General features: G+C 38.2%; 1 protein-coding gene across 1 annotated transcript; it reads left to right on the top strand.

Moving 5' to 3' along the window:
• Positions 1-449: 449 nt before the first annotated feature.
• Positions 450-19,263, top strand: cwf19l2 (CWF19 like cell cycle control factor 2). Its single transcript, XM_024277359.2, has 19 exons — positions 450-645; positions 1,641-1,751; positions 1,957-2,079; positions 2,572-2,688; positions 2,865-2,984; positions 3,149-3,242; positions 3,631-3,746; positions 6,084-6,528; positions 6,613-6,808; positions 8,871-8,991; positions 9,817-9,918; positions 12,216-12,344; positions 12,765-12,902; positions 16,405-16,617; positions 16,786-16,902; positions 17,210-17,365; positions 18,390-18,470; positions 18,554-18,655; positions 18,941-19,263. The coding sequence occupies exons 1-19, from the start codon at positions 472-474 to the stop codon at positions 19,079-19,081; spliced, it is 2,796 nt and encodes a 931-aa protein (XP_024133127.2). The 5' UTR covers positions 450-471; the 3' UTR covers positions 19,082-19,263.
• Positions 19,264-23,767: the final 4,504 nt, after the last annotated feature.

The following is a 23,767-nucleotide window of genomic DNA, read 5'->3' on the forward strand; positions in this document are numbered from 1 at the left end:
AGAACATTTTCCCAAAAAGGCTTTAGTGGGATGTTGTCTCCTCAAGAACCACTGATATTTAACACATTTTTGACTTGCACAAAAAAAGCAGAGAAACATTTTAGGTTTTTTTTTTTTTGGCTTCATTTTAAGTCTAGTTTGTGCTTTTAAATTATTAAGGATTTTAAATTAAGAGCAGCCAGCATGTTTCTTTCTTTCTTTCTTTCTTTCTTTCTTTCTTTCTTTCTTTCTTAATTCATTTACAACGTTAAGTCAAGGTAAAGCAAGTCAATTTAATCATCAAAAAAGAAAAACATTTTAATGGGTTATTAAAGGACTGATGGCATAAAGTTTGAATAATGTTTAAAATAACTTCATTTAAATCATGTTTATTAAGGTAAACAGCAAATAAAATAAATAAATGTATGTCTTTAAATGTTTACCCTGTTAAAGTACGTTTTCCCTGTCAGCCAGAAGATTGGATCTTCAGATATGAACTACAAGAACCACAATTCAACTGTCGTAAACAGCGATGGTTTACGACAGTTGACTAAACCCGTGAACGACTTTGTTATGGCGGCGTACGGAGTCAGTTTTGAGAGTTCCAGCAACATTGAAGAAGCAAAGGAAAGGAAACGACAAGCGCGACAAGAAGTGCTACAAAAAGTAAGAATTTTTCAGATCGTGGGTTTATTTATGGATGGATTTTCGCGCCACCATTTGTTTTGGGTGTTTTCTTTCCCCCGCTAACACCGACATGCTATTTGCTAAGAATGCTACCATCAGTCGGGATTTGACGTTTTGGGAAAGCTCTGCTGTCGTGATAAAGTACCCCAGCGGCGTGTTTGGATATTGTTCTGATAAATCCCGTTTGGACCAGAACACATAAGGGGAAATATGAGACAAACACTGAAAGTGACCGATAGCAGACAGCAGCCTGTCTTTGTGTTTACTTTGTGTCCTGACTGTAATCAGTGATTGCAGTTATCCGCTGTGCACAGACAAAGGACAGGGACAGCCTTTTGTTGTCTTCAAACATACACACAGCTCAACAAATGAAGCTTTATTTACGCAGGACTTACTGCTGTTTCCGTAAATGGACATAAATTGTTGTAAACTCTTATCTGTTCTGCGCAAGCGCCAGGAAACAGACGACAACTGAGTGAATCCCATCAGTGATTGAACTGAGGATAACCTGCTTATCCACTGACTTTTTAAATGTAAACTAAGGACATAAGTTTGCCAATTTGTGCTTTTCTATAAGGTTTTTGTGTAGCATGTTTGTAGCATGTAGACGATTTGGCACATTTTTTATTAACACAATCCATCTTTATTTCCAACTAATGCAAATAAATAAATAAAATAATTTACTTGTCAAATGTATTTACTTTTGTGCAGTTTTTTATTCATTAAAATATTCAATCCAATTTCCCACCTTACATTTATACTTATAATACTGAAAATAGCTTCTCAAGTCTGGAAGATGTTCTTCAAATCCAGGTTTTAGCAGTCACTTGTTTTGTGTCACCTTTTCTTTCTGGACACTTCAGCTTATTTTAACATAGTCTGTGTGTAAATTCCTGTAAACTGCAAATACTGGTATGCTGTAGATTTTGGATTTGATCTTTTCTGTAAATCTTGCATAAACTTTGTTTTTTAAGGCAAAGCAACAGTATGAGAAGGAGGAAAGGAGAAAGGAGCTAAAGCGACAGAGAGGGGAGGACACCTGGATACTTCCTGAAGTCAACCAGAGGCTGGAGCAGTTAGGAGAAGTAAGATGCATCTGTTTCACTTCAGAAAAACATTTACATAAGCTGCACAATGACAGAAACGCATCATTTTAAAGACGCATTTGACAATGGATAAAAATATAGTTGGAGTGGGATGAATACAATTTTATTTAATTTCATTTGAAACCACGTGCTTCACAGAAAACCATTTTTTTTTTAGTAAAAACCTTGTCCAAATATTTTCCAGGATGGATCCGTGAAGAGCAAAAAGAAGAAGGAGAAGAAATCAAAGAAGAAAAAAGAAAAGAAGAAAGAAAAGAAAGATAAGAAGAGAACAGAAGCAGGAGATGCCTCCAGTGGCGGTTCAGAGGTAGACCGTCTTCCAATCAACCTGATCTACAATCTGTGGTTTGGACACAGAGGATCTGTCAACAAGTTCTTCTGAGTGTTTTATTTACAAAGAAATGTAATACTAATTTTAATAACTGAAGGTATTAATTTTGGGGTTGAATTGAGTTGCAGAGTTTAGTTTGATTTATTCAGAGATAGCGGCTGAATCCGATCAAATGTTTCTTTAAATCTCAGCTTTTCACATTAAAATTCCTAAGGGGGAGAGTGATGGACTTCTTTTTCCTTCCTACACTGTAACAAAAACTAAAGAAACACTTTGAAAAGCACATTAAATACTGACATTGAATGAGGAAATTGTTAAACTTTGAAGGATGCTACAAAAAGAACAATTATCAGTCTACAACGGGTTTAATTTAAAGATAATTTTAAAACTTCTGTAGATTTTAGGTCTTCCCAGTGCTCCTGGTGATTTGTTTCTTCATCATCTTCTTCCTTTTTCTGGATGTGTCAGGACTCAGCAGAGGAATGGGTTGAGGCTCAGCCTTCAAAGCAGCTCCCAAAAGCATGGCAAACATCAGGAGAACCCACGTCTTCAGACACCAGCGGAACCACTCAACCTAATGTCCAGGTGAGGTTTGCATCCTCTCCAAACTACAACATAAACATGTTTTTATTCCATAATGTTGTGGTTCCTAAACTGTACAGTTTACAGGCACAACAGACGGGTGCAGAGATTTGAAGTGGTGTTTTTTAGAGCTGACACGTTCACTTCCGTCACAGTCTGTTGGATGAATTTCTCCACAGAGAGATGAATGGATGACTTTTGACTTTCTGGCTATGAAAACCATTTCAACGTCTGAGCGGCGAGCTGAGAAAGAGCGGCAGAAAGGGGAGGAGAGGGCCAGAGCTCAAGCTGTGGAACAGGTTTGTGCCCGTTTGGTTATTAAGGAGGAATGGATCAATAAAAAAATGGATTTTTACAGACCTTCAACAACAGCAATAAAAGAAAATGCCTGCAAATAGTTTGGAGGATGTTCACATAATTTCATTTCATTCTTTAATTAAAAAAAGTTTGTGTTTTTACTCAGGCTAGTTTGGAGAAACTAGAGCTGAATCCATACTGGAAAGACGGAGGAAGCGGTTTGCCCCCAGAGGAGAATGCTGGTAGTGCTAGTAAAAAAGGTAACGGATTGATCCCTATTGATGAATTTGATGTGTTTTTTTCTCTTTAAAAGCAAAATTAAAACACATTTTAAAAGACTCCTCAAGTTTTTGTTATTAGAAACTTTCCTAAGCTTGTCAGTGGTCAGTCTAATTCACTGCACTTTATGTTACCTTAACATTTTTATGGTAAAAGAAAAAAGTTTAACCAAGTCTCAATTAGTGTTTAACAAATTATCTCTTTTTCATTTAAAGTCAGACTTTAAGGGCGTGCCGCTGGGATTTGAACTCTCCCCAGAATGCAGTGGGGGACATTCAGTCTCAGCTCAGAATCAACCAACTGATATGATCAGCTGAAGCCAGAAGTTTTACCCTCTTTTACACAAGTTCTTCCTTTGTTTCCCTGCAGCTCCAGTGGTGAATGATGGAGGTCTGAGCTGGTTGAAGAACAGCTACCGGAGGATGAAGGAGCAAGCGGAGCGGGAGCAGCGCAGCCTCGACAGTGTGGTGGCGGAAAGATACGGGGTGAGAACCGATAGACGTCCAGGCGCCTTCACACTCCAGCGCACACAATTTAAGCCTCCCAGTTAGGGATGTCCCCATCGAATCACGTGATCTGGCCTGATCACGTTGCTGATGACTCCATCAATATCGGATGTTGTCCCCCGATCAGTATCAGATATTTCATTTATTCTTATTATGATCAGTGCTTTATATTTAAGTTTACTAATCTGGATTAATACTCCACTAGAAGTCTGCATGTAATGATTGGATCACGACATGTTAGTGCTGTAAAGTGCAGCAGATTATGGGAGCAGTTTAAGCAGGAGGCTAACAAAAAACAGTTCAGTCAAGCTAGTGAGATATTGTCAGATTCAGACTTCCAGGATCAATAACTCTTTTAAAAACACTTTAAACCGACATCAGTGCCTCTACTGCTTTGTCTTAATGCAAACAACATTCTACAAATGTATTTAAACAGAGAAAGTTTGCCTTTTTGTGTCTTTTTAATGTTAAGCTCTCTGAGCTGCTAATTGCTAAATGCTAACGCTATGATTTAACCCCTTTAGACCCCAGCTCTTCTTTGATATGCCTTTTTTATTTCTCTAAAAGAGAAATATAAGTTAAGAAAAGTTACTGCAATGGTTATGAAACCCATAATGTGAGAGGTTAAACTAAGAATCCAAATATCTTACAGCAAAAAAAAAAAAAAAACAACAGAATAAAATGGTTCTGATATCAGCTAGTCCTGAATACTCATCTTTAAATTCATGCTAAAACAAAGTCATAATTAACTTTTAAGAATTTTGAGTGAAGATGGGAATCACTTTTGGTTAAAAAAAAAAAAGTTCAGTAGTTCTCAAGATATCAAAGCTAGTCAATAAACTTTCTCACATGATAATTATCACTTATATAACTAGATAAGGTTTTTAGGTCTCAGTTACACTATTTTTACTTGATTGTTCAAGTTACTTCACAGAAGTTCTCTGTTAAATGTTTAAGTGATCGAAGAAGGTAAATTAAATAAAATAGAGAACAACCTCAATGTGTATCAAATTTGTTCATTTTAAAAATGTGTTACTAAAGTATCGGATCAAGACTTGGTATTGGCATACTCAAAATCAAACGACTGAATCAGACTGGGCCCAAAAAACCCTGATCAGGACATCCCTAGTTCCTTTACTGGTTGATATCGGCTGTCTGAGGGTGAAAAATACTCAAAACTGTACTGTTCACACAGGTGACCCACACAAAATATCAAAATCATACTGTTGGGGAAACTCGCAGAGCAAAAATGTTCATGCACATTTTTTATTTTTACTATAGTCATGAAGTGACAAGTCAAAGTGAACACTCAAAAGTAAGTGAGGGTGAAGTATAGGAAATGCAGGCATGTCGTACAGATTTTTCATTTTATCAACCCCTCCCATAAGGGTTCATGTGACTCAGGCTTAAGTCAAATAAAGTCGTAGGTTCATCTCACAGCTGAAGGGTCTGTAAATGTTGAGATTTAGGATGGAAATGTAGACAATTCTGCACTCTTGCAGGTGAATCTTGACTTTCATATTTACCAGGGGTGTGCCAAAATATCGATACTGCGATATATTGTGATATTTAGTCCTGCGATTGATTCTCAATGGGTTCTCACCAAGTATTAGTCTTTTATTTTGTTTGAAGAGGCTGTAAAACGTTAAATTTGTTCTCCTTTGGTGAGACGTTCCTTCGGAGGTAGATAGGGGGCCTGCGTTGTACCAATGTGCCTGGCAGCCACTTGAATTCTTTAAATTTTGTTCTGTAGTTTACAACATTTTTGCACTAAGTAGTGGCTCTGGTGTTCATGTTTACTGTTATTAACACTGAATTTTACAAATTATTAGAATTCAGTTGGTGTTGATGGTTGTCAAAGACATAGTATTACTGATTTCAGCAATGTTCCAGCAAAAGTGTCTATTATTTATTGCACAAAATAAGACGCACATTGAGTAAAAGCTAAAAAATAAATGGGGAAATATTTCCCTTCTATATATTTTAAGTTATTAGAGATTTTTTTTAACCAATTGTTGCAGTATCCCGATATTATCGATATTGTGAGCTATGTATCTCGACGTATCGTGAGTGATTCCCAGCCCTAATATTTACCACATATACCTCATGTTCTTACATTATACATTTTCAATGCCGTGAACTAGTTGTAGCTTCTTCTACAATAATTCTATTTCATGTCTGATATCACACTTGTCACATCATATTTTTTGTGGAGCTTCAAGTTTTTCTCTGTTAGTTGAGAGTTTTAAAAATCACAAAAAACCCTAAAAATGTCTATATGTTGCTAAAATGTCAAGTGTTCTAAATTCTCTACAGTCAATGGAGGAATTTCAAAAGAGGCTTGCTGAAGCTGAGGAGGCTGTGTTCGGTCCACGGAGAGACGACCGTTCAGCCAGAGACAGGAGATCTACGGGAGAGGAAGAGGACAGGAGACGTTGGAAAAGACACGAAGACACAAAAGAGAGAAGAAGTGACAGAGACTCATCACCCCGACGCCGAGGCAAATACCCCGAGGGTTCAGGAGAGAAGAGGGAGAGACGTCGAGGGAGAGAGGATGGAGACGCTTTCAGAGACAGAGAGAGAAATGAAGATGAAGAGAGGGATAGAAGGAGAGAACGAGTAAGAGATGACGGAGGAGACAGAGGGAGTGATCGGTACAGAGTAGAGGACAGGGACAAGCAAAGTCACAGTTGGAGCAAACATGCAGTTTCTTTGAAAGGACGTTTCCTCAAACCTTCAGAAGATGATGACTGCGCTGCAGGTGGGTTAAACCAGGATGTTTTTTGCTTTTGTAGCTTTTTTGGGTCCGTATAAATTCAGACTTTGTACTGTTATTCCTGTGCAGCACCACAGAGACCTAAACCAGCAGAGTTCCTGAAACCCAGCTCTGATGACGAAGACTCTGGCAGCAGGAAGAGTGGAGCTCCAGCCTGGAAGAAGGGAAGCTCTTTGGCCTGTGATCCCAACAGCCAAAAACAAGCAGGACAGGAAAACCTGGCGTTGAAGACTGTAACCGCTCCTCAGACATCTGAACCAACAAGGTTGGACATTTTTACTATATTATACTTAAAAAATGGACCTTCGTGGGTTCATTTTTTGTTGCTTTTTATTTAAAATTGGATTTGAAAAATTTTCTGAGCTTCTCTAATGAATGTTGTTACTTCAAGTTACATTTTATTATTTATTTGATAAGGAAATGCACATTAATGAGCATCTATTCAGACAGTTATAGATGTAAATATGTCCTTAGGAAGGTCGTTCCACACTTCAACCCCACGATGCTGGAATGAGATCTCAGCATGGGTTTTTGTTCTGACCACCAGCAGACCTGCAACTGAGGACCTGGGATCATAAACTAAAAGTAGTTAAGATTAAAAAAAAAAAAAAAAAAAAGTCCAAATCTAAAAAGATAATAAAACAATTTTAAAATTGATCATAAAGCTGACGGGGAACGTGTTCAGGGATTTGAAAATTGGTGTAAAAACATTTCAGTCAGAGAGATATTAGAAATGTGACTCCATAATCTTTGAGGGTTTGGCTCTAGGGTGATGACGTTGTTTGTTTGATATTAACTCAGACAGTAAATGTATAACCTTTGTGCTATCTTTTGGGGTCCAGATGACCCTACCCTTACATTGACATGTTATCCCTTTCACTACAAATGTGGACGAAAGCGGATAAGATTTCATGTGTGCCATGGACACTAGTGAAAATCAAAAATCATTGGGGAAAAAAAAATTCAGCGCGCTGTCTTGTGGGGTCCAGATAACCCCACTCCCAATGTCAACATACCTAAGAAAGGATGAACGCCAGAGCCCAGACGCTGATGGTGGTTAGAGGTCAGATCATGACAAAGCATCACTCCAGGTGGGTTAGAACGGGGTGAAGGAGGTGAACCATCTAGAGTGGAGAGAAACAACTGTTCATGAATTTAAAGGCACTCCTTCTTAAAGGGTTACGAAACAGGGCCCACAGCCTAAATTTGAAAATCCAGTCATAGGGGTGGGGCTGGAGAACAAGACTGCTATCATTACTGGAGCTGCAGATCATGACGCAAGACTTCTGAAATGACGTGGGACTTAAACGGTTTGACCAATCACAAAATTCACATGTAATACCTCGTTTCAACCTGTAGGGGGCAGCACACAGTCGTTTTTGACTATATTTTCAAGAATTAAACAAGTTTATTTTCATTTGTAAAAAAAATTGACAATGACAGCACTTTTAAAGCCTCATTTATAGAGGTCAAAAGCCAGAAAAAGTTGATTTAGGGTTTGCTTACCCTTTAAAATTGCCTCAAAGTTCCACAGAAACTTTGGATAAAACATAAAAAGCTACTTTATAAAATTTATTAAACAAAGCAGCTGAGATGGCTGTGTATTCATCAGACTTTTTGTATTTAATTTGAAATTTCATTAGTGTTTTGGTTATTTTTCACATTAAAATGAATATTAAACAATAAAAGTTTTATCAGGTCACCATCTTCTTTCTCCAAAATGAACCAAAAAAAGTGAAAGTAAAGCAGGAACAACAAGTTTCCACTCTTCACTGGTTTAACATCAGCTCTGTTGTAGGCCATATGTTAGACCACGGCTGCTTTGTGAAGAAGCCTTCTGTGCTTTGCCTCATTAGGCTAAGTTGTTTGGGTAAACTGGAAGTCAGAGCCCCCGCAGCATGAAATGAGTCTGCAGTGTGGCAGCAGCAGGAAGCAGTGCCATGAGAGGCCTAATAGCCTAGAACGCTGCTTCCCAGCATCCTCCTGGGCAGAGCTGTAATGAGTCAAATGAATCATGACGCGTAAACACCACCGAAGAAGTCAAAGCAAACGATGAAATGGTTAAACGGAAAACTTTAGAGTTGGAAACGCCGTAAATCTGGGCGGAATAAAGGCTTTATTGTTGTATGTTGAAGAATAAATTTAGAAGATGAAGAACTCGCATCTGTGATGTTGCTGGAAAGTTCATAAACCATCTAGACTTATAATGCTAACTTTGTTTTGTCTGTTTTGCATGTTTTATGCTTTATTTACACGTCTTGTCTCCTCATTCTAAAATCTCCTGGTTCTTGTGCTCTCCTCGAAAACCCCGGTCCATATTTGGTCAGGACTGAGGAGGAAAGTGAAGAAGAAGAAGAAGAAGAAGAAGAAGAGATCCCTTTGCTTTCAGAGGAGGAGATGAACAAACTGGGCTCCAAACTCATAAAAGCAGAGATGATGGGCAACACTGTGAGTCTGATGCCTTGCAAACTCTTTTTTTTTCTTTTTTAACATTTGGAGCTTCAGAAGTTGAAAGATTTCTGCTGTAAATCCCAACATTTATGTTCTGAAGTTGAACTGCAGAAAACCGAGCGAGACAAACGGCAGTCAAACATGATCAAGGTCAGCTAATGTTTCCAAAGAACGTTTTGTTTGAAGAATTATTCATTCAATTGAAAATCTGCATTTTTGTAAAGCATCAAAGATGAGTCATGTTTTTATTTTAACTATTTCTATTTTTTTATCTCAGGATTTTAAATAAATCAAACAAACTTCTCATTTTGCCTTTAAACTTGTTCCAGAAAATGAACATCTCTGCTGTTCACAAGGTTAAAGTGTTTGGAAAAACTCAAAAATTGTGTGGATATTTGAGTGTGTTGTGCACAAAAATGCAGCTCTTCTCTAAACAAATATTTATGACATTTTTAACATTAAGCCTTGAGCTACTTTTGTTTGATTTGTCTTGTGTTTTTGTTTTTCTGTACTGCCTCCTGCCTCTGCAACCCCATGTTTTCTTAACCCCCCGGTCCACACTGGCCTCAATGTCTATTTTTTGTCAGAAACAAAAAGTAATAAGAAACTAAAAATATAAAAGCTAGTTTCATATATAAGAGACGTATATATAAATATACACCTATTTTGATAGTAAAGTATATAAGACGAACAGAATTTTTTTTATGCAGGTTAATGACTAGCACTTAATTAAAAGCTATTTAGTACTCATTTGACCCCCTTTTTCTGTGGATTTAGACAAATCCCAGCTATCCAACTTTTAACCATGTATTTGTTTTTCAGGCCATGATTGAAAAGCTGAAATCCCAGCTGGAGGCGGCGCGTAAAGCCAAGGAGAATCACACAGCCAGAAAGAAACAACAGGAAACGGCCACATCTAACCAGGTCTGTGGACTTTAACCCAAACGCTGTTATAAAAGCAAGCAATGATCGCTTACTTTCTTTCTAATTAACCAAAATTAGGGTGAACAAACCTGCTCCTATCCTGAAGCAAAAGTCCACTATCAGCAGGAATGGAACAAGAGAGTAATGTTAGCAGATCAGACAAAACTCTATCTCCTCAAAGTTAACCAGATTTTAATTTATCTTAAAGGTTTCAACTTTCTAAAAAACGTGTGAACCCTTTAATGACTCATTTAATAACTTCACTTTTAAGAAGCTGCACTCATCCAAGAGAACGGTTGTGACAAAATGTTGTCAAAATAGCAAAAAAAAAATAGCGGTCAACAAAACTAAACATTGACTTATCAATTTTCTTTTCTGTAATTGTGCTTCTTTAATCACCATGACTGGTCTAACAATTCAGATTATTGTAGCAGTAGAAACAAACAATGAACATGAAAGCTCAACCTTAACTCCACTGATGTCCAATATTCATCATTAATTAACTGAAATCATTATTTTTCTAGTTATGGTTCATGAAAGGTAACTTACTGTGACTCTCATTTCTAAAATCAGTTTTTTTTTCTTAAAGGGGCTCTACCATAAAAATTTGACTTTTTGAGGTTCTAAGTGTATTATACTGTTCATTCCTCACTATGAAGAACCCCAAAGCGACATTTTGATCCGTTCATGCATTTAAGAGTAATGCTGTAAAAACCTGCACTACCTGCAGCATCCCCTCCCATACCCACGAAAACAAGCGGTTTGCATCGTGCTGGCATCAGTGCGATGCAAACGGCTCCCTCCAGGAAATATCTGTGCTGCAAGCTCCGCCCCTAGACAACAACGAACACACACCCACTTTCTCCACAGAGCTGTAGTGCCGAGGTAGTTATCCCAGATAGATAGTTATTGCCAGAATGTGTTTCCTGGCAATGGATCACTACCTTGGCACCACACCTGTACCAGGAAACGCTCTCTGACCCATCTTTCGAGATGGTTTGGTTCGAACTTTAGTTCACTCTGAGATTCTTCAGTCTGAATATGAAACAAACTGAGATTGGAACAACTGAGTCACGAGATGTAAACACATTAGAAATGAGGCGATCGGTGAGCCGCAGACAAATGTAGAGCATTAATTGTCATGTTATCCAAAAGGGATTAATTGGTTTACTTGTTAGAACATTTATTTTAACACCATAAAAAAAAACGTATAACTTCTCTTAAAACAACGTCATAACACCACAACGACGAGACACAGCAACTCATTAAAATGGGGTTGATTGAATTCATGGTCAATAAAACAACTTCTAACGTGATCCACATTGATTCTACAGACAATCTACATGTAACAAACATTTATTAGCGTGTGTACCTGCAGCTGTAGTGTCCCTAGTAACCATCATGCAGGATTCCTCTGTGGTACCAAAGCTGCAGTAAAAGTGTTGAACCTGGCCTTCATACAGATCCTCAAAATCCATCAGCAAAATAAACAGTTTGAATAAGGGAAAAATCTTGGAAAGCATTTGCAGACCGCGGCGCATGGTTCTTTCTCTTCTGTTTTGAATCGTCCCTATAGCTGCTGGCCAATGACTGAGGAGATCTTTAGTCACGTGATTTTGTTTACAACGTTTGGTCACGCTGAGGAGGCTCGGGGAGGCTGGCTCAAGGATGACGCTGTGAAATGGGTGGGACTGATGAGGAGTGAAAGGCGGTGCCTCAGAGATCGAATTGTTTTACTTCGAGTATTAAAACAGTCCACAAAATAACTCATATTTCATAAATAATTTGTTTTTTAGTGTTCCAAAGGTAATATATGATAATGTATATGGATATAGTTTACTCTGAAACGCTGTAGAAAAAAAAAAATTAGGGCCCCTTTAATTAATTGTTTTGCTTCTTTAAATTTTTGTTGAGATCTTTTTACGTTGAGTGATTTGTTGGTGTGATTTGGACTTCAGGGCCACTGTAGTATTTCAATTTCTTGAACTTTGAAATGCAAAGATGAAAAAGCTGCAAAAGTTTTGCTGCTCAGGTTATTCTTTCTTCCTTTACGATTTATTAAAAGGATGCTCCAAACAAACATATCGGTAATATATATGTTAGTAATATAGTATAAAATTATTACGTATTATTATTATTTTTTTAAATGTTAGTTTCTTTCAGGTTAAAATTCTAACTTCAGTCGATAGAAAACTTTTCCGTCTCAGATTTCATTCTTAACGAAGACTCATTCATAAACTGGATTTTGTTATACATTTATGGCTCTAAATGTCTGTGGGGTTTTTTGGGTTATCCAGGCCACCGTTCGCTCCAGTGAAGACCAGGAAGTCCTTCTTTACAGAACAGATCAGTCTGGTCGGGCCTGGCCAGTCAAAGGCCCGTCTGGACCTGTGGAACCCCATGGAGGGCGGCGGAAAAAGAAAGCGGTAAGGAGAGCTGGATTGTTGTGTAACTGGTGTTGCACATTTTTGTTTTTAATGCAGCAGAATTTTGCTGCAAAAAGTAGTGAAACGTGAACAATTAGCGTAACCCTTGTGCCATCTTAGGCACGTTTTCATTAAAAGTATCTGGACCGCATGAGCTAGCACAAGCTATTGGATCCTCCTCATGGAGGAATCTGCTCACACATCTATGTGATGTGTACTCATTTTAACCATAACAGTCACAGAGTTCATAAAGGCTGCAGCCTTCCTGCGTCTCAGACCCTCACATGGTGGTTCCAGAAGAAGTCACTGCGATTAAATGCCTCCTCTGTTTTCTGCTAACTGTAGAGATCCAGAGTCACCTGGTTACACTTCCCTGATTTCAAACTGTTTTCATTCTTCCTGTGCATCTCCTTCATCCAGATTGAGACTCATGCCGGTGGGGAGCGAGTCCGCTACTTCCAAGACGACGACAGAGTGGATCTTCAGGAGATGGTCCGCAGGGAGAAGATGAGCTCTGCTATGGACCAGAACGCCCTCTACTCACGTATGGCGTCCAAGGTAAATTGTTATGTCCCTCTACAGTCCTAGACTGTGAGGAACAGATTGTTTTTGTAATTTATATTTCTTACAGCGCCTTGGAGCAAAAATTTCATCCTGCCACCGACTTACTAAAAAACTTACTAAAATTTGCATGCATCTAGTACCTGGTGAAAAGACTTTTGGGCATAGTGACACCTCTAACACAAACACACACTCTCCAGTGATGACTTTACTGTGGGAGAAAAAAAAAGAATTATCCCAAAATCTATTATAAGGCTCAAAAAAATGTTTTTTGTTTAAAATCTGCTAATGAAACTAAAACACTCGTGTCAGAGATATCCAAAGGAAGTTTTGAAATTATTATGGGATGGCCACAGTACCTACAATTTGTCAGCCATTTTTTTTTAAAGTGCTAACTTTGACCATTATCACATTTTACCTCATTAAATAAAAAAACAACAACTTATTTGAGCAATTTTCACCAATTTACAGACATACTGCCACAGCCGAAGTTTGTTGACCTTTGACCTAAGGAAGTGGCCCTCTAGCCCAGCTACAAATTTAAACTCCCCCTTGGAATTTTCAGCTATCTCTTCCTAACTCCTTGAACAATTTGTCAATTTTTAGATTGGCATTAGCGTGACGAGGTCACAAAAGTGATGTTTCCCTGTTGCTCGCATGTTCTTTACACATATTTTTTATTCTGAAAATTTAACACATGAATCATTGGCTCAAGCTGAACAAAATAATATGAACAAAAACACACAGTTGTCAAGGAAATCCAAAAATGTACTTTTGTTGATTCTTCCAAAAATTACATAGACTTACTCATCACCTTCAAATGACCAAAAACTAAAATGGTTGCTATGGAGAGTTTGAACAAAACATTTTTTTTTATTTGTCATGTCCAGCACTGACCAGGGTGACGTAGGCAGAACGGGGTAGTGAGGGAGGGGACGTATGGGCACTTTAATTTTTAATGTATTACATTTATTGATCTGTAATTGGCTGACCTCTGATCAAACATACTAATTTTATGTCACCTTGTGGTGAAATGATGACAAAGATCCTTGACTGAAGTCCTCATGGAGTCATGAGCGAGTACAAAGCTCACAGAGCTTATTTCAAAGAAATTTTAGTCAAAATTATTGATTTATTCACTGCAAACAGAAAGAACTCTATGTCATTGTTTCAGACCAAAGCAGCTTAAAGGCCTCATGGATCAGTTTGACACATTTATCATCCGTTTCCTCTGACCTTTCCTTCCAGGAGCTAAACGGCTGATTTCTCCTGAAAACGTTTGTCAGATTATCTAAAGGAGCGAAGCCTCTGTGGCATTTAGGATTCTCTGGCTCTGCTGTAAGACTGGGTGTCATTTCCCTCAGCTGTCTCCTCCTCTCTGAGCCTCCGATGGAAATCCAGCAGCAGATGGAAACTGGCGTGCTGGCATGTGTCTGCGCATCAGCAGACTCCACCATTCCTCTTCCTCTGTCTCTCACCAGTTTCCTTATTTCCTCCTCGTGTTCGGCTGCAACAAACAGCGTCAAAGTCTGATTGACAGCAGCGTGTGCAAAAAGGAGGAGAGAGGAAGTCGTCATTAAACAAAATAGCAGGGGGGTTGCCATGGTAATAAAAACGGCAAAATTAATCCACTTTTTCTCTTCATCCTCCGACTTTCCGGGCTCTCACTCGAACGCGGCAGGATCGCTCCTCCAAAATACACGCCATTAAAGAGTGACACTAAAAATACATCCACAGTTACCATGGCAGGCCTTCTATGAATATCATTTCTAATAACAGCTACAGACTGATCATCCCAGACACAGAAAAGTCAGCTTCATCTCCGCATGGCTGCACACTTTCTGCTTCCTTCTTCCAGACTCATCACAACCTCAGGAGCTATCTGTCTGATCTGTGGGTCCATCTGCTGTCAGACTTTCATCCCTGAGGAATGTCAGTCACTGATTCTGACATTTTCTTTCAGGCCAAACGTTTGATGGGAAGAGCTAGTGCTGAGTTTGCACATTTGAAGTTTTTCCTCGTGTTCTGCAGGGTAGAGGCATCATGCCATCCACATCTCTGTCTGCTGAGCCTGACCAGACATTCTGACCTGAAAGTTTGGAAGAGATCAGAATGACTGCCTAGTTCCTGTTCTTTGTCATTAATCTTAACCTCCAGTTTCCTCAAACAGTCCATATTTTTTCAAATTTAAAGTCTTTTTTTCAGCTGCTTCCAGAGAAACTCTGCTCTTTAGTTTTATCCGTCTGTCTGTCCGTCATGCAGAAACGTCAGGGACGTGTGTAGGTATTTCTTTGGGTTTAGCTCTGACATTTTTGGACTTCTGCTGCTTCATAGTTTTTAATGACACACATAACCTTGAGGATGTTAAGAAAAATCTAAAATCTACTTCCAAACTCTGAATGTTTTCTTCAGGTCTGATTAACTTAGATTTTCTGGCAGGTAAAACTCCTGCTCGCTTTAGCAGTTTAGAGGTTTGTGTTTGAAAAATGAAATGTTAGAACTCAGATGGTTCTAGTTTTACTGGGGGTTCTGCCTGGACACGTTAGCCAATCCACATGATTGCGTTCTGAATTTTTTTTTTTTTTTTAAAGAAAACATTCTAGGTTTTAGTGACTGATCTATATGAACACATTCTAGATTTTAGTGACTGATCTACAAGAACACATTCTAGATTTTAGTGACGATCAGCATGGACACATTCTAGATTTTAGTGACTGATCTACATGAACACATTCTAGATTTTAGTGACGATCAGCATGGACACATTCTATATTTTAGTGACTGATCTACATGAACACATTCTAGATTTTATTGACTGATCTACATGGACACATTCTAGATTTTAGTGACTGATCTACATGAACACATTCTAGATTTATTGACTGATCTACATGAACACATTCTAGATTTTAGTGACTGATCTACATGAACACATTCTAGATTTTATTGACTGATCTGCATGAACACATTCTGGATTTTATTGACTGATCTGGTTGAACACATTGTAGATCGTACTCCATTGTGTCTGACCACACAGGTACTGACCACAGCGTCCCCCCTCCCAGCTCCACTAAACTCGTCCACTTTTCCCTCTCGTGCACACACTCACTCCCACACAGCGAGTCATGCTCACACACTTCAGCCGTCCCTGCCCTGCGCATTCTCAAATACATTTTTCAACCTGTTGCCCAGTCGCCATGGTGACAAGATTTGCCACAGTCCGTGCACTGCGTCCCTGTTTTGCAATATTAGCATTCCCACGACACATCTCACACAAACACACACTTACACACACACAGAACAGAGCTGGATGCCAATGCACCTCGGTCTACATTTATGACTGTTTGTACTTGCAGACGTTTAGGAAAAACTATTCCATGCTTGTAGTTCAGTGTTCTTATGCCTCAGATAAAACTGTTGTTCATCAACTCTCAGAATATAGCAGTGTGTCTGCAGACTGAACATTCTCTGTCCTTCTCTGCTCTGCTCCGCCCTCCAGATGATGGGCAAGACGGACGGGGACAACTACACCCTGGACGACATGTTTGTGTCGAGTGCGGCGCAGAGAGAGGGTGAAGGAAGAGAAGAAGAGAGGATGAAGAATAGAGCCATCGGGGAGAGTAGGAGGCTGGCTGCTTCCATGGAGAAATGCCAGTTCTGCTTCAGCAGCCAGGAGCTCCAGAAGCATCTGATTGTCGCCATAGGCTGCAAGGTAAGGAGATGATGATGATGTGGGCTGGAAAAGGGGCGGGGCACATGAGATGGCTTTTTGACTTTTGAATTAGATGTGTTCTTCTCTCCGCTTGCAGTGTTCTCAGCACTGTTGAAAGATTTTTAAAAAGAAAGAGCCTCTTTAGATGAGTGTACCATGTGTCTGCAGGTGTACCTGAGCCTGCCTGCAGGAGTGTCCATGACGGAGGGACACTGCCTCATCTGCCCCCTTCAGCATCACAGCTGTGGAACCGCGCTTGATGAGGACGTGTGGTCAGAGATGCAGGTAAATCCGTCCTTAAATCCCATTCGATGATGAGTTTAAACATTTATGTCAAATGTAAATAGGTTTTTAAGGGTGGGAATTAAAACTTTTGTATTTTATTGCTTAGAGTGTTGATATTTGGCATTAAAATTCAGGTTATGAAAAATATGAGTTGGTATAAATCTGGAGAGAACAGGTGGAAAATGTTCTGATCCTTTGGTTGGAAGAATTAACTGAATAGCGTTTTATGCTGAAATGACCTCCGCTGTCATTTAGTGGAAATCGTTTTTCTGAGACTTTGAATGAAATTTGTTTGCCATGTCCTCAGCTGTTTCGGCGGGCTTTGGTTCGAATGTTTGAGGATCAAGAGTTGGACTGTGTGTTCATGGAGACGCACATGAACCCTCGCAGGAAACTGCACATGGTCCTGGAGTGCATCCCTCTGCCCAGAGAACTGGGCGACATGGCGCCGATATACTTCAAGGTTTGGAGGATTTATCGAAGAATCTTTAAAGCTTTAGTCACAACTGCCCTTACGGGGGGGTACGGGGTGTCTACAGGTGAAAAATGGTCAAACCTGTATGGGGTATGTAGGTGACTTGCATGAAATATCAAGGTCATAGGCCGTTCGGTGAACCCGTAGAAAGAAAATCTGTATTTTTTTTTAGGGATGTAAACATTAATGCATTAACGCATGCAATTAATCAAAAAGAATTAACACGTTAGTATGTGTTATTGCAAATTAATCGACAAAAGAGTCCTTCGCTTTAACTCGGCAGTTCAGGCTTCAACGACATACGTTAAAACATTTTGTTGGGTATTATCCTGCTTATATCATGATCACTTACAAAAGAAATAAATACTCAATCGGTATTTTTGTGGTTTAGATCTTTTTTTTTTAAAAGCGGCCTATTTGATCCGTGGTCCGGTTTTATATTGCACATATAAATTTTACCTGGTAAAACATTGCAATTAATTGTAATTAACCCTAACACAAATGTGCGATTAATCTGATTTTTTTGTATTTGATTGACAGCAGTAATTAAAAATAAATGTTCTAAATGTAGACTTTCTTGTGTGATTTAATATTGTGAGTACTCTCAGATAATAAGTGGTCGGCAAATACTGACACTAAGAAAAAACATCATAGCGATTAATCGCGATTAATTTTTTCCAGTTTGCGATTAATTTGTTAATGTTTTTTTTAATCGAGTCCCGACCCCAATTTTTTTTCAACGATCCATGCAACTTAATTTTTTCAGCCAATGCTTCGCGAAACACTTTCCCCACACACAACATGGGCTATGTTCAATTTTTATGACGTATCATGAAATGGCTTTAAGGGAACTCCAAGACACACCTAGACGCTCCTCCCTATGACCCGACACAGACCCGCACAACCCTAAACCCCACATCACCCATACGGGTCTGCCCCTGTGCGGGTAGTGTGAGTAAGGTGAAGTGTTTCAATGAGTTTAATGCATTTAAGGCTTTTTTTCTGTTTCCAGAAAGCGATCATGGAGTGTGACGAGGAATGGGCTATGAACAAGAAGATTGTTGACCTCTCTTCTAGAGACGTTCGACAAGCCGTACGCCTCTCTTTTTTCATCTTTTCTTTGAATCGTTGTTGTGTGACATGAATTCTGTCATGGATGCGTTGGTTTTCCTTCAGGTTCCTCGAGGTTTGCCGTACTTTGCTGTGGACTTTGGTCTTCAAGGAGGGTTTGCTCATGTTATTGAGAACGAGCAGAAGTTTCCTCATTACTTTGGGAAGGTAAGATGATGTTAACCAGTTGTCTCAAAGAAATGTTTAAAAATCTGTTTTTAGTGTGTGTTTTTCACCAGATAAAAATAAATTTTAGCTTACATTTGGTTTGTTACCTGATATAACAGAATTATATTTATGATTATTGTGAGGTTTGAATCTACAATAGCAAAGGTACGATCATGACTTGAGGGTTTTGTTAGTATCTTTTTGTCTTACTGTTTTTTTGAAAGTCATAACTTTATTGTTCTGCTGGGTGACATTATGCTGACCAGCCTGTTGCCTCTCTTTCAGGAAATAGTCGGTGGCATGATGGACCTGGAGCCGCGCCGCTGGAGGAAACCCATCAGAGAAAATTTTGATGATCAGAGGAAAAAAGTCCTGCAGTTTGCAGCGTGGTGGAAACCCTTTGACTGCACCAAAACTGAGGGTTAACCAAACCTTCTGTCAGACCTGAGGGGATCTCTGCTGAACTGAAGGGACTAAAACACAAGCCAGGAGTATGTTTTAGAGACTCTCATGTAAATACATGTCTGGATTTGATGTACAAAAAAATGTGTTTTCTTTAAAAAATGTGAACATTTTGAAGAGAGGGGAATAAATTAAACGTCACTGATGTTTGTCTTTTTTTTTTAAATACATTTTTTTTTATAAATTACATTATAAACTTACCAGTTGAGCAAAAAATATATATATATTTAATGCATCTTTTTCTGACTCTAACCTACTAACAAATTCTTTTTTTTAAATTAATTTCATTCAATTTTATTGAATACAAAAGAATAGAAACTTTATAGCATCTTACCCCAATTGATTTAATTGTTATTTTTTCATTAAGTATTATATGCTGGCAGTCACTTTTAAAAGTTGCTCATGGGCACTTCTGTCACATCATTGGAATCCTCACATTTTCCTCCCTGAGTAATCTGCAACACAGACCCAACTTTCCACCTTTTATTATTTTAGTAAAATTGTTATTTTAAATGTATTTTTGCAGCCTTAATCTGAGATTTCAAGGAGGGAAAGACGGATTTACAAAAATCTTCGTCCGTCTCAACACATGGCTGAAATCTTGAGACTTAAACATTTTTCCTACAGGGATAAACGACCAAAAGAAGAAGAAAGACTGATCCTTTTGGGGTTTCATGAAAACGTGTGCCCATGCCTTACCAGAAAAATAATGTATTTACACTTTAGAAAAATTAAATTTATTATACAGAAACCAAACTGAAATGCTGCCCAATGAATATCAAAGTATTTCTTATAATTATAAACTTAATTTGAGGTTTTCACACAGTCTTTTATGAAAGTTCTTCTCAGCTCATTCTAATCTGGTTTAGATCTGGGTTTTATTTCGCTAATGACAGGCCCAAACCATCACTAGCCCACCACCATACTTAATAGGTGGTGATGTTAACTTGCTAAAATGCTTTCTTTTCCCAGAAAATGCTCCAATTGCTTAAAGTTTAAATCTATATAGTTCATGTAAAAATAAACATGTGTATGAGTATACATTAAAGAAATGTTTTTATTACATTTTTTAATGGCTATACCAAAAATATACACATTTCTCTTTATTTTTCTAAGACAACAATGTTACATTTCCCCTCAGCATCCTGGCATTTTTACAGTTTTAAGCCATTGATAAAAGGGTTACGTTACACAGTTGTCAAAACAAATGTAAAATCCATCATAAAATATTGTTCTAAAACAGATTGACATCGACAAGAAAAGCAGTTGAATTTTTCACTTTTAAGCACCAACAATTATTTCAAATCATTTCTCATTTTTACTCTTTGTTCTTTTGAAACCATCCTTTGAAGCAAGACTTCAGCTTATTTATATTGGAAAACTGACATTGAGGCGCGAGTTCATGGTTAATAGCAGATAAAAAACCCAGAGTGATGGATGGTTATGGCCAATTAGACTAGCTGGAGGTCAGATTTATGACCCAGTCAGCAATTTGTCTTCCCTTTCTTGCTCATTCACACACAAACATCATTCTCAACACTGCAAAAACAGAATGAAAAAAGTTAGAAGTTCTTAAACTGGAAACATTTTCTTTAAATAAAGACAAAAATATGTGCCAGTGGAGTAAGAAAAATGGTAGAACCAAGAATTCTTTGTTTTAATCAAATCATTTAGACATATTTTCTTAAACTAAGATTATTTTTCTATCAAAAAACTCTTGATGAGTGTGGTTTTTTTTCTTTCTTGAAATGAAGGTACTTTTACTTATAAGATTAAGTGTTTGCAGTGATTTGGTCCTATCCTTTTTTACCAAAACATGTTCTAGATTCTTCTAAATTAATGACTAAAGAACCCTTTTCTGCCAAGATAGGCAGGAAATGTTCATTTTTAAAAGGCTATGGAATTGGGAGGGCTTTCTATGTCCTTTCTGTGAAAGAAATCAACATTACAAACATTCCTGTTCTCCACATTTTCACCTGGCTCAGATTTATGTCACGAGGCTGATGAACTCTTATCTATTGGCATTCCACAGCTGCATCTTCTTCAGCCTTCACCGGCTCAACGTCTTCCAGAGAGCACGAATCTCTGCTCTTCTATGGCTTTGTCTATATATGGTTTTGTTCCTTTTTGCTGTACGTGTGTGAGTGTTCTTCTGCAGAATGTCTTCTGGAAGATGAGGAAAATGTGGAATTCCACCAAAGATCAAAGTGTACATACAAAAAAATCTCAATCCTAGTATCTACATTTGACCAAGTTCTTGTCAAAATAATGTTTAGCATTGATAGAAAGTACAATGACTAGATGTTTTGCTGATATATTGGCTTAATTTTGGGAAATTTGCTCTAAAACTGATGTTTTTTTAACTTAAATTAAGTTAAATAAATGTTACAACAATGGTGCTGCAGTACAAGACATCTGAGGATTTCTTTGCTAAATGCAAAATTTAATCGGAAGCGAAATTGATCCTAAAATACGCCACTCCATCTCAATAAATTGTGAAAGTTCCATTCCGATCCATTTTTTATCTATTGTGAAAGTGTTTCTAGTGGTCTTTTAATTATGATTATGGTGTTTTTAGCAGGGCTGTGTTTTGGAGGGAGTCCAGCAATACGATACATATCACGATACACAAGTCATGATACAATACATATCCTGATAAATCCCAAAATGACACCAGAGACAATATTTTACTATTTTTTAAAGAACATGCTTTAGAACAAACTGGATACTAATCGGTCGGGAGTTTAAATTCAAAACAAAAGTAAGAGCTGAACTACGGGCTTAAGCATAAATAATCCATTAAATATTGTCTTCTTAGCATTTTAAATCGATACAAATATCACCAAATAAAGTATGGCGATATCTCACCAAATCAATGTTTTCCTTACACCCCTAGCTTTCAGGCAAAATCCCAAAAAACTATGTCGTTTTCTAGGACATAGTTTCTGCAGAGCAGCAGGAGTTCATTAGGAATTCATCTCTGAGTTGTGGGCGGACTTGTTGGTGTGGAGCAACCCCGCTCCCCTTCCCGTCCCCATTGCTGAGCTTGAAGTAAGGAGCTTGTAACCTGCCCAGTGTATCTTCTAGGTCACAAATACAATCTTTTTTAAACTGATTTTTTTTTTTTTTTTTGCTCCTGATTCACAATGATTTGAATAAAGAAATACTCAGAAATGTAATTTTGAGCTTCATTTTCTTAATATATGTCTTCCATCATCAGAAAAAGTATCGTTTACAAGTGTGGAGTAGGTTTTATATCCAAATAAGGTAATTTGACTGGAATTCAGTCACAAATCTTTAACTAGATCAAGGGTCTGCAGCTTACGGCTGAGGAACCACATGCGGCTCTTTCCTCCTTCCATTGTGGCTCTCTGGATTTGAAGAGAAATGCAAACAAATTGCATAAATAATAGGTTTGTGGTTTTGGTTAATATTTTTTTTTAGTTCAGGTTTTTAGCATGTCAGATAGCTGAGTACAATCATGGTAAATGTCTAATCTATTTTCAAAGTGGTTTATTATTAGAATACTTTTGTCATTTACATATATTTACATTTGGATATTTTTTGATAATTGGATTCTACACCAACGTCATGTTTATATTTGATAGTAAAAAGAGAAAAATAATAATGATAAAAAAATCATGTTGGACTTTCTTGCATTTTTATTTCAAGTAAACCTGCTGGATCAGGAGGATCTTGTTTGACGCAGGGTGTATTTTATTTTGAAAGGAACTTTAATAAGCTGCTGTCAAATTAAAATAACTTACATTCGTAATAAAAAGAAAATATTACTGTTTTGTAAATATTTTTAAGCTACCTTTCATAAACGAATGACCTAATGGTTATAAAAACATAAATAATGCATTTTTTAAATGTTAAAAGGGGACTTTGCGGCTCTTTCTCAGTTTTGGTCAGGAAGAAACTGGCTCTTTTAGCTAAAAAGGTTGCAGACCCCTGGGCTAGATTTAGACTTTTTGGGGTTGCTGGTGCTAATTCGAGTCATAGGGCGCTGTCCGCCTGGACAGGTTGGCATTCCATTTCAGTCTTGATAACGTTTTAGTGTTTATTATTACACATGAAGCCCGTCCCGCTCCACCAGTTGGGTTTAATCGCAGCGCCGTCAGTCACTGCGACCCTTGGCTGAGCTGCGTCATTATTTGTTTTCATGCTAAAGTTATTCAATCTGCTGTAATCCGTGGAACATTGTGAATGAGATTAGCGGTGAGAAATGCCCTCTTCTTCGTGCTGGGCTCCATGTGGCCAGCAGCCAGCTCCGAGCACTCCCTCTGCTCCGGGGCTTATCTTCTCTGGAACATCATTTATGCCATTGTAGCGCTGGCTTTATTAAAAGCTCACATTATTACAGATGGACTGCAGACTGATTGCTAAGAGCAAAGCAGCCAGATAAGGAAAGAGCGCAGAGTTTGTGCAGGCCGGGTTGTGTGTGGGCGTTTGTTAGATGGACTGAAAGTCTGTGTAGTGGATTAGGGTCACGCTGCTCCAGAGAGTCAAATGAATTAGGAGAACTTTTGGGAAATGACTCTGGGTTGTCTGCATTCGTATTGTGTCTATTTTAGCGTTTCTCTGCTGCTGGTTCCCGTTGGGGACGCCTAATGAACAGACATGCGGTGCCAATTGAGGTCAAGGTCA

Source organism: Oryzias melastigma, linkage group LG13 (genome assembly GCF_002922805.2).
Source record: "Oryzias melastigma strain HK-1 linkage group LG13, ASM292280v2, whole genome shotgun sequence".
Lineage (NCBI taxonomy): Eukaryota > Metazoa > Chordata > Actinopteri > Beloniformes > Adrianichthyidae > Oryzias > Oryzias melastigma.

Excerpts from the sequence above, each read along its gene's own strand:
- cwf19l2 (XM_024277359.2), top strand. The coding sequence starts at position 472 with ATGAACTACAAGAACCACAATTCAACTGTCGTAAACAGCGATGGTTTA. Across the intron at positions 1,752-1,956 it reads GGCTGGAGCAGTTAGGAGAA|GATGGATCCGTGAAGAGCAA; the intron begins GTAAGATGCATC and ends AATATTTTCCAG. Across the intron at positions 12,345-12,764 it reads GGCGGCGGAAAAAGAAAGCG|ATTGAGACTCATGCCGGTGG; the intron begins GTAAGGAGAGCT and ends TCCTTCATCCAG.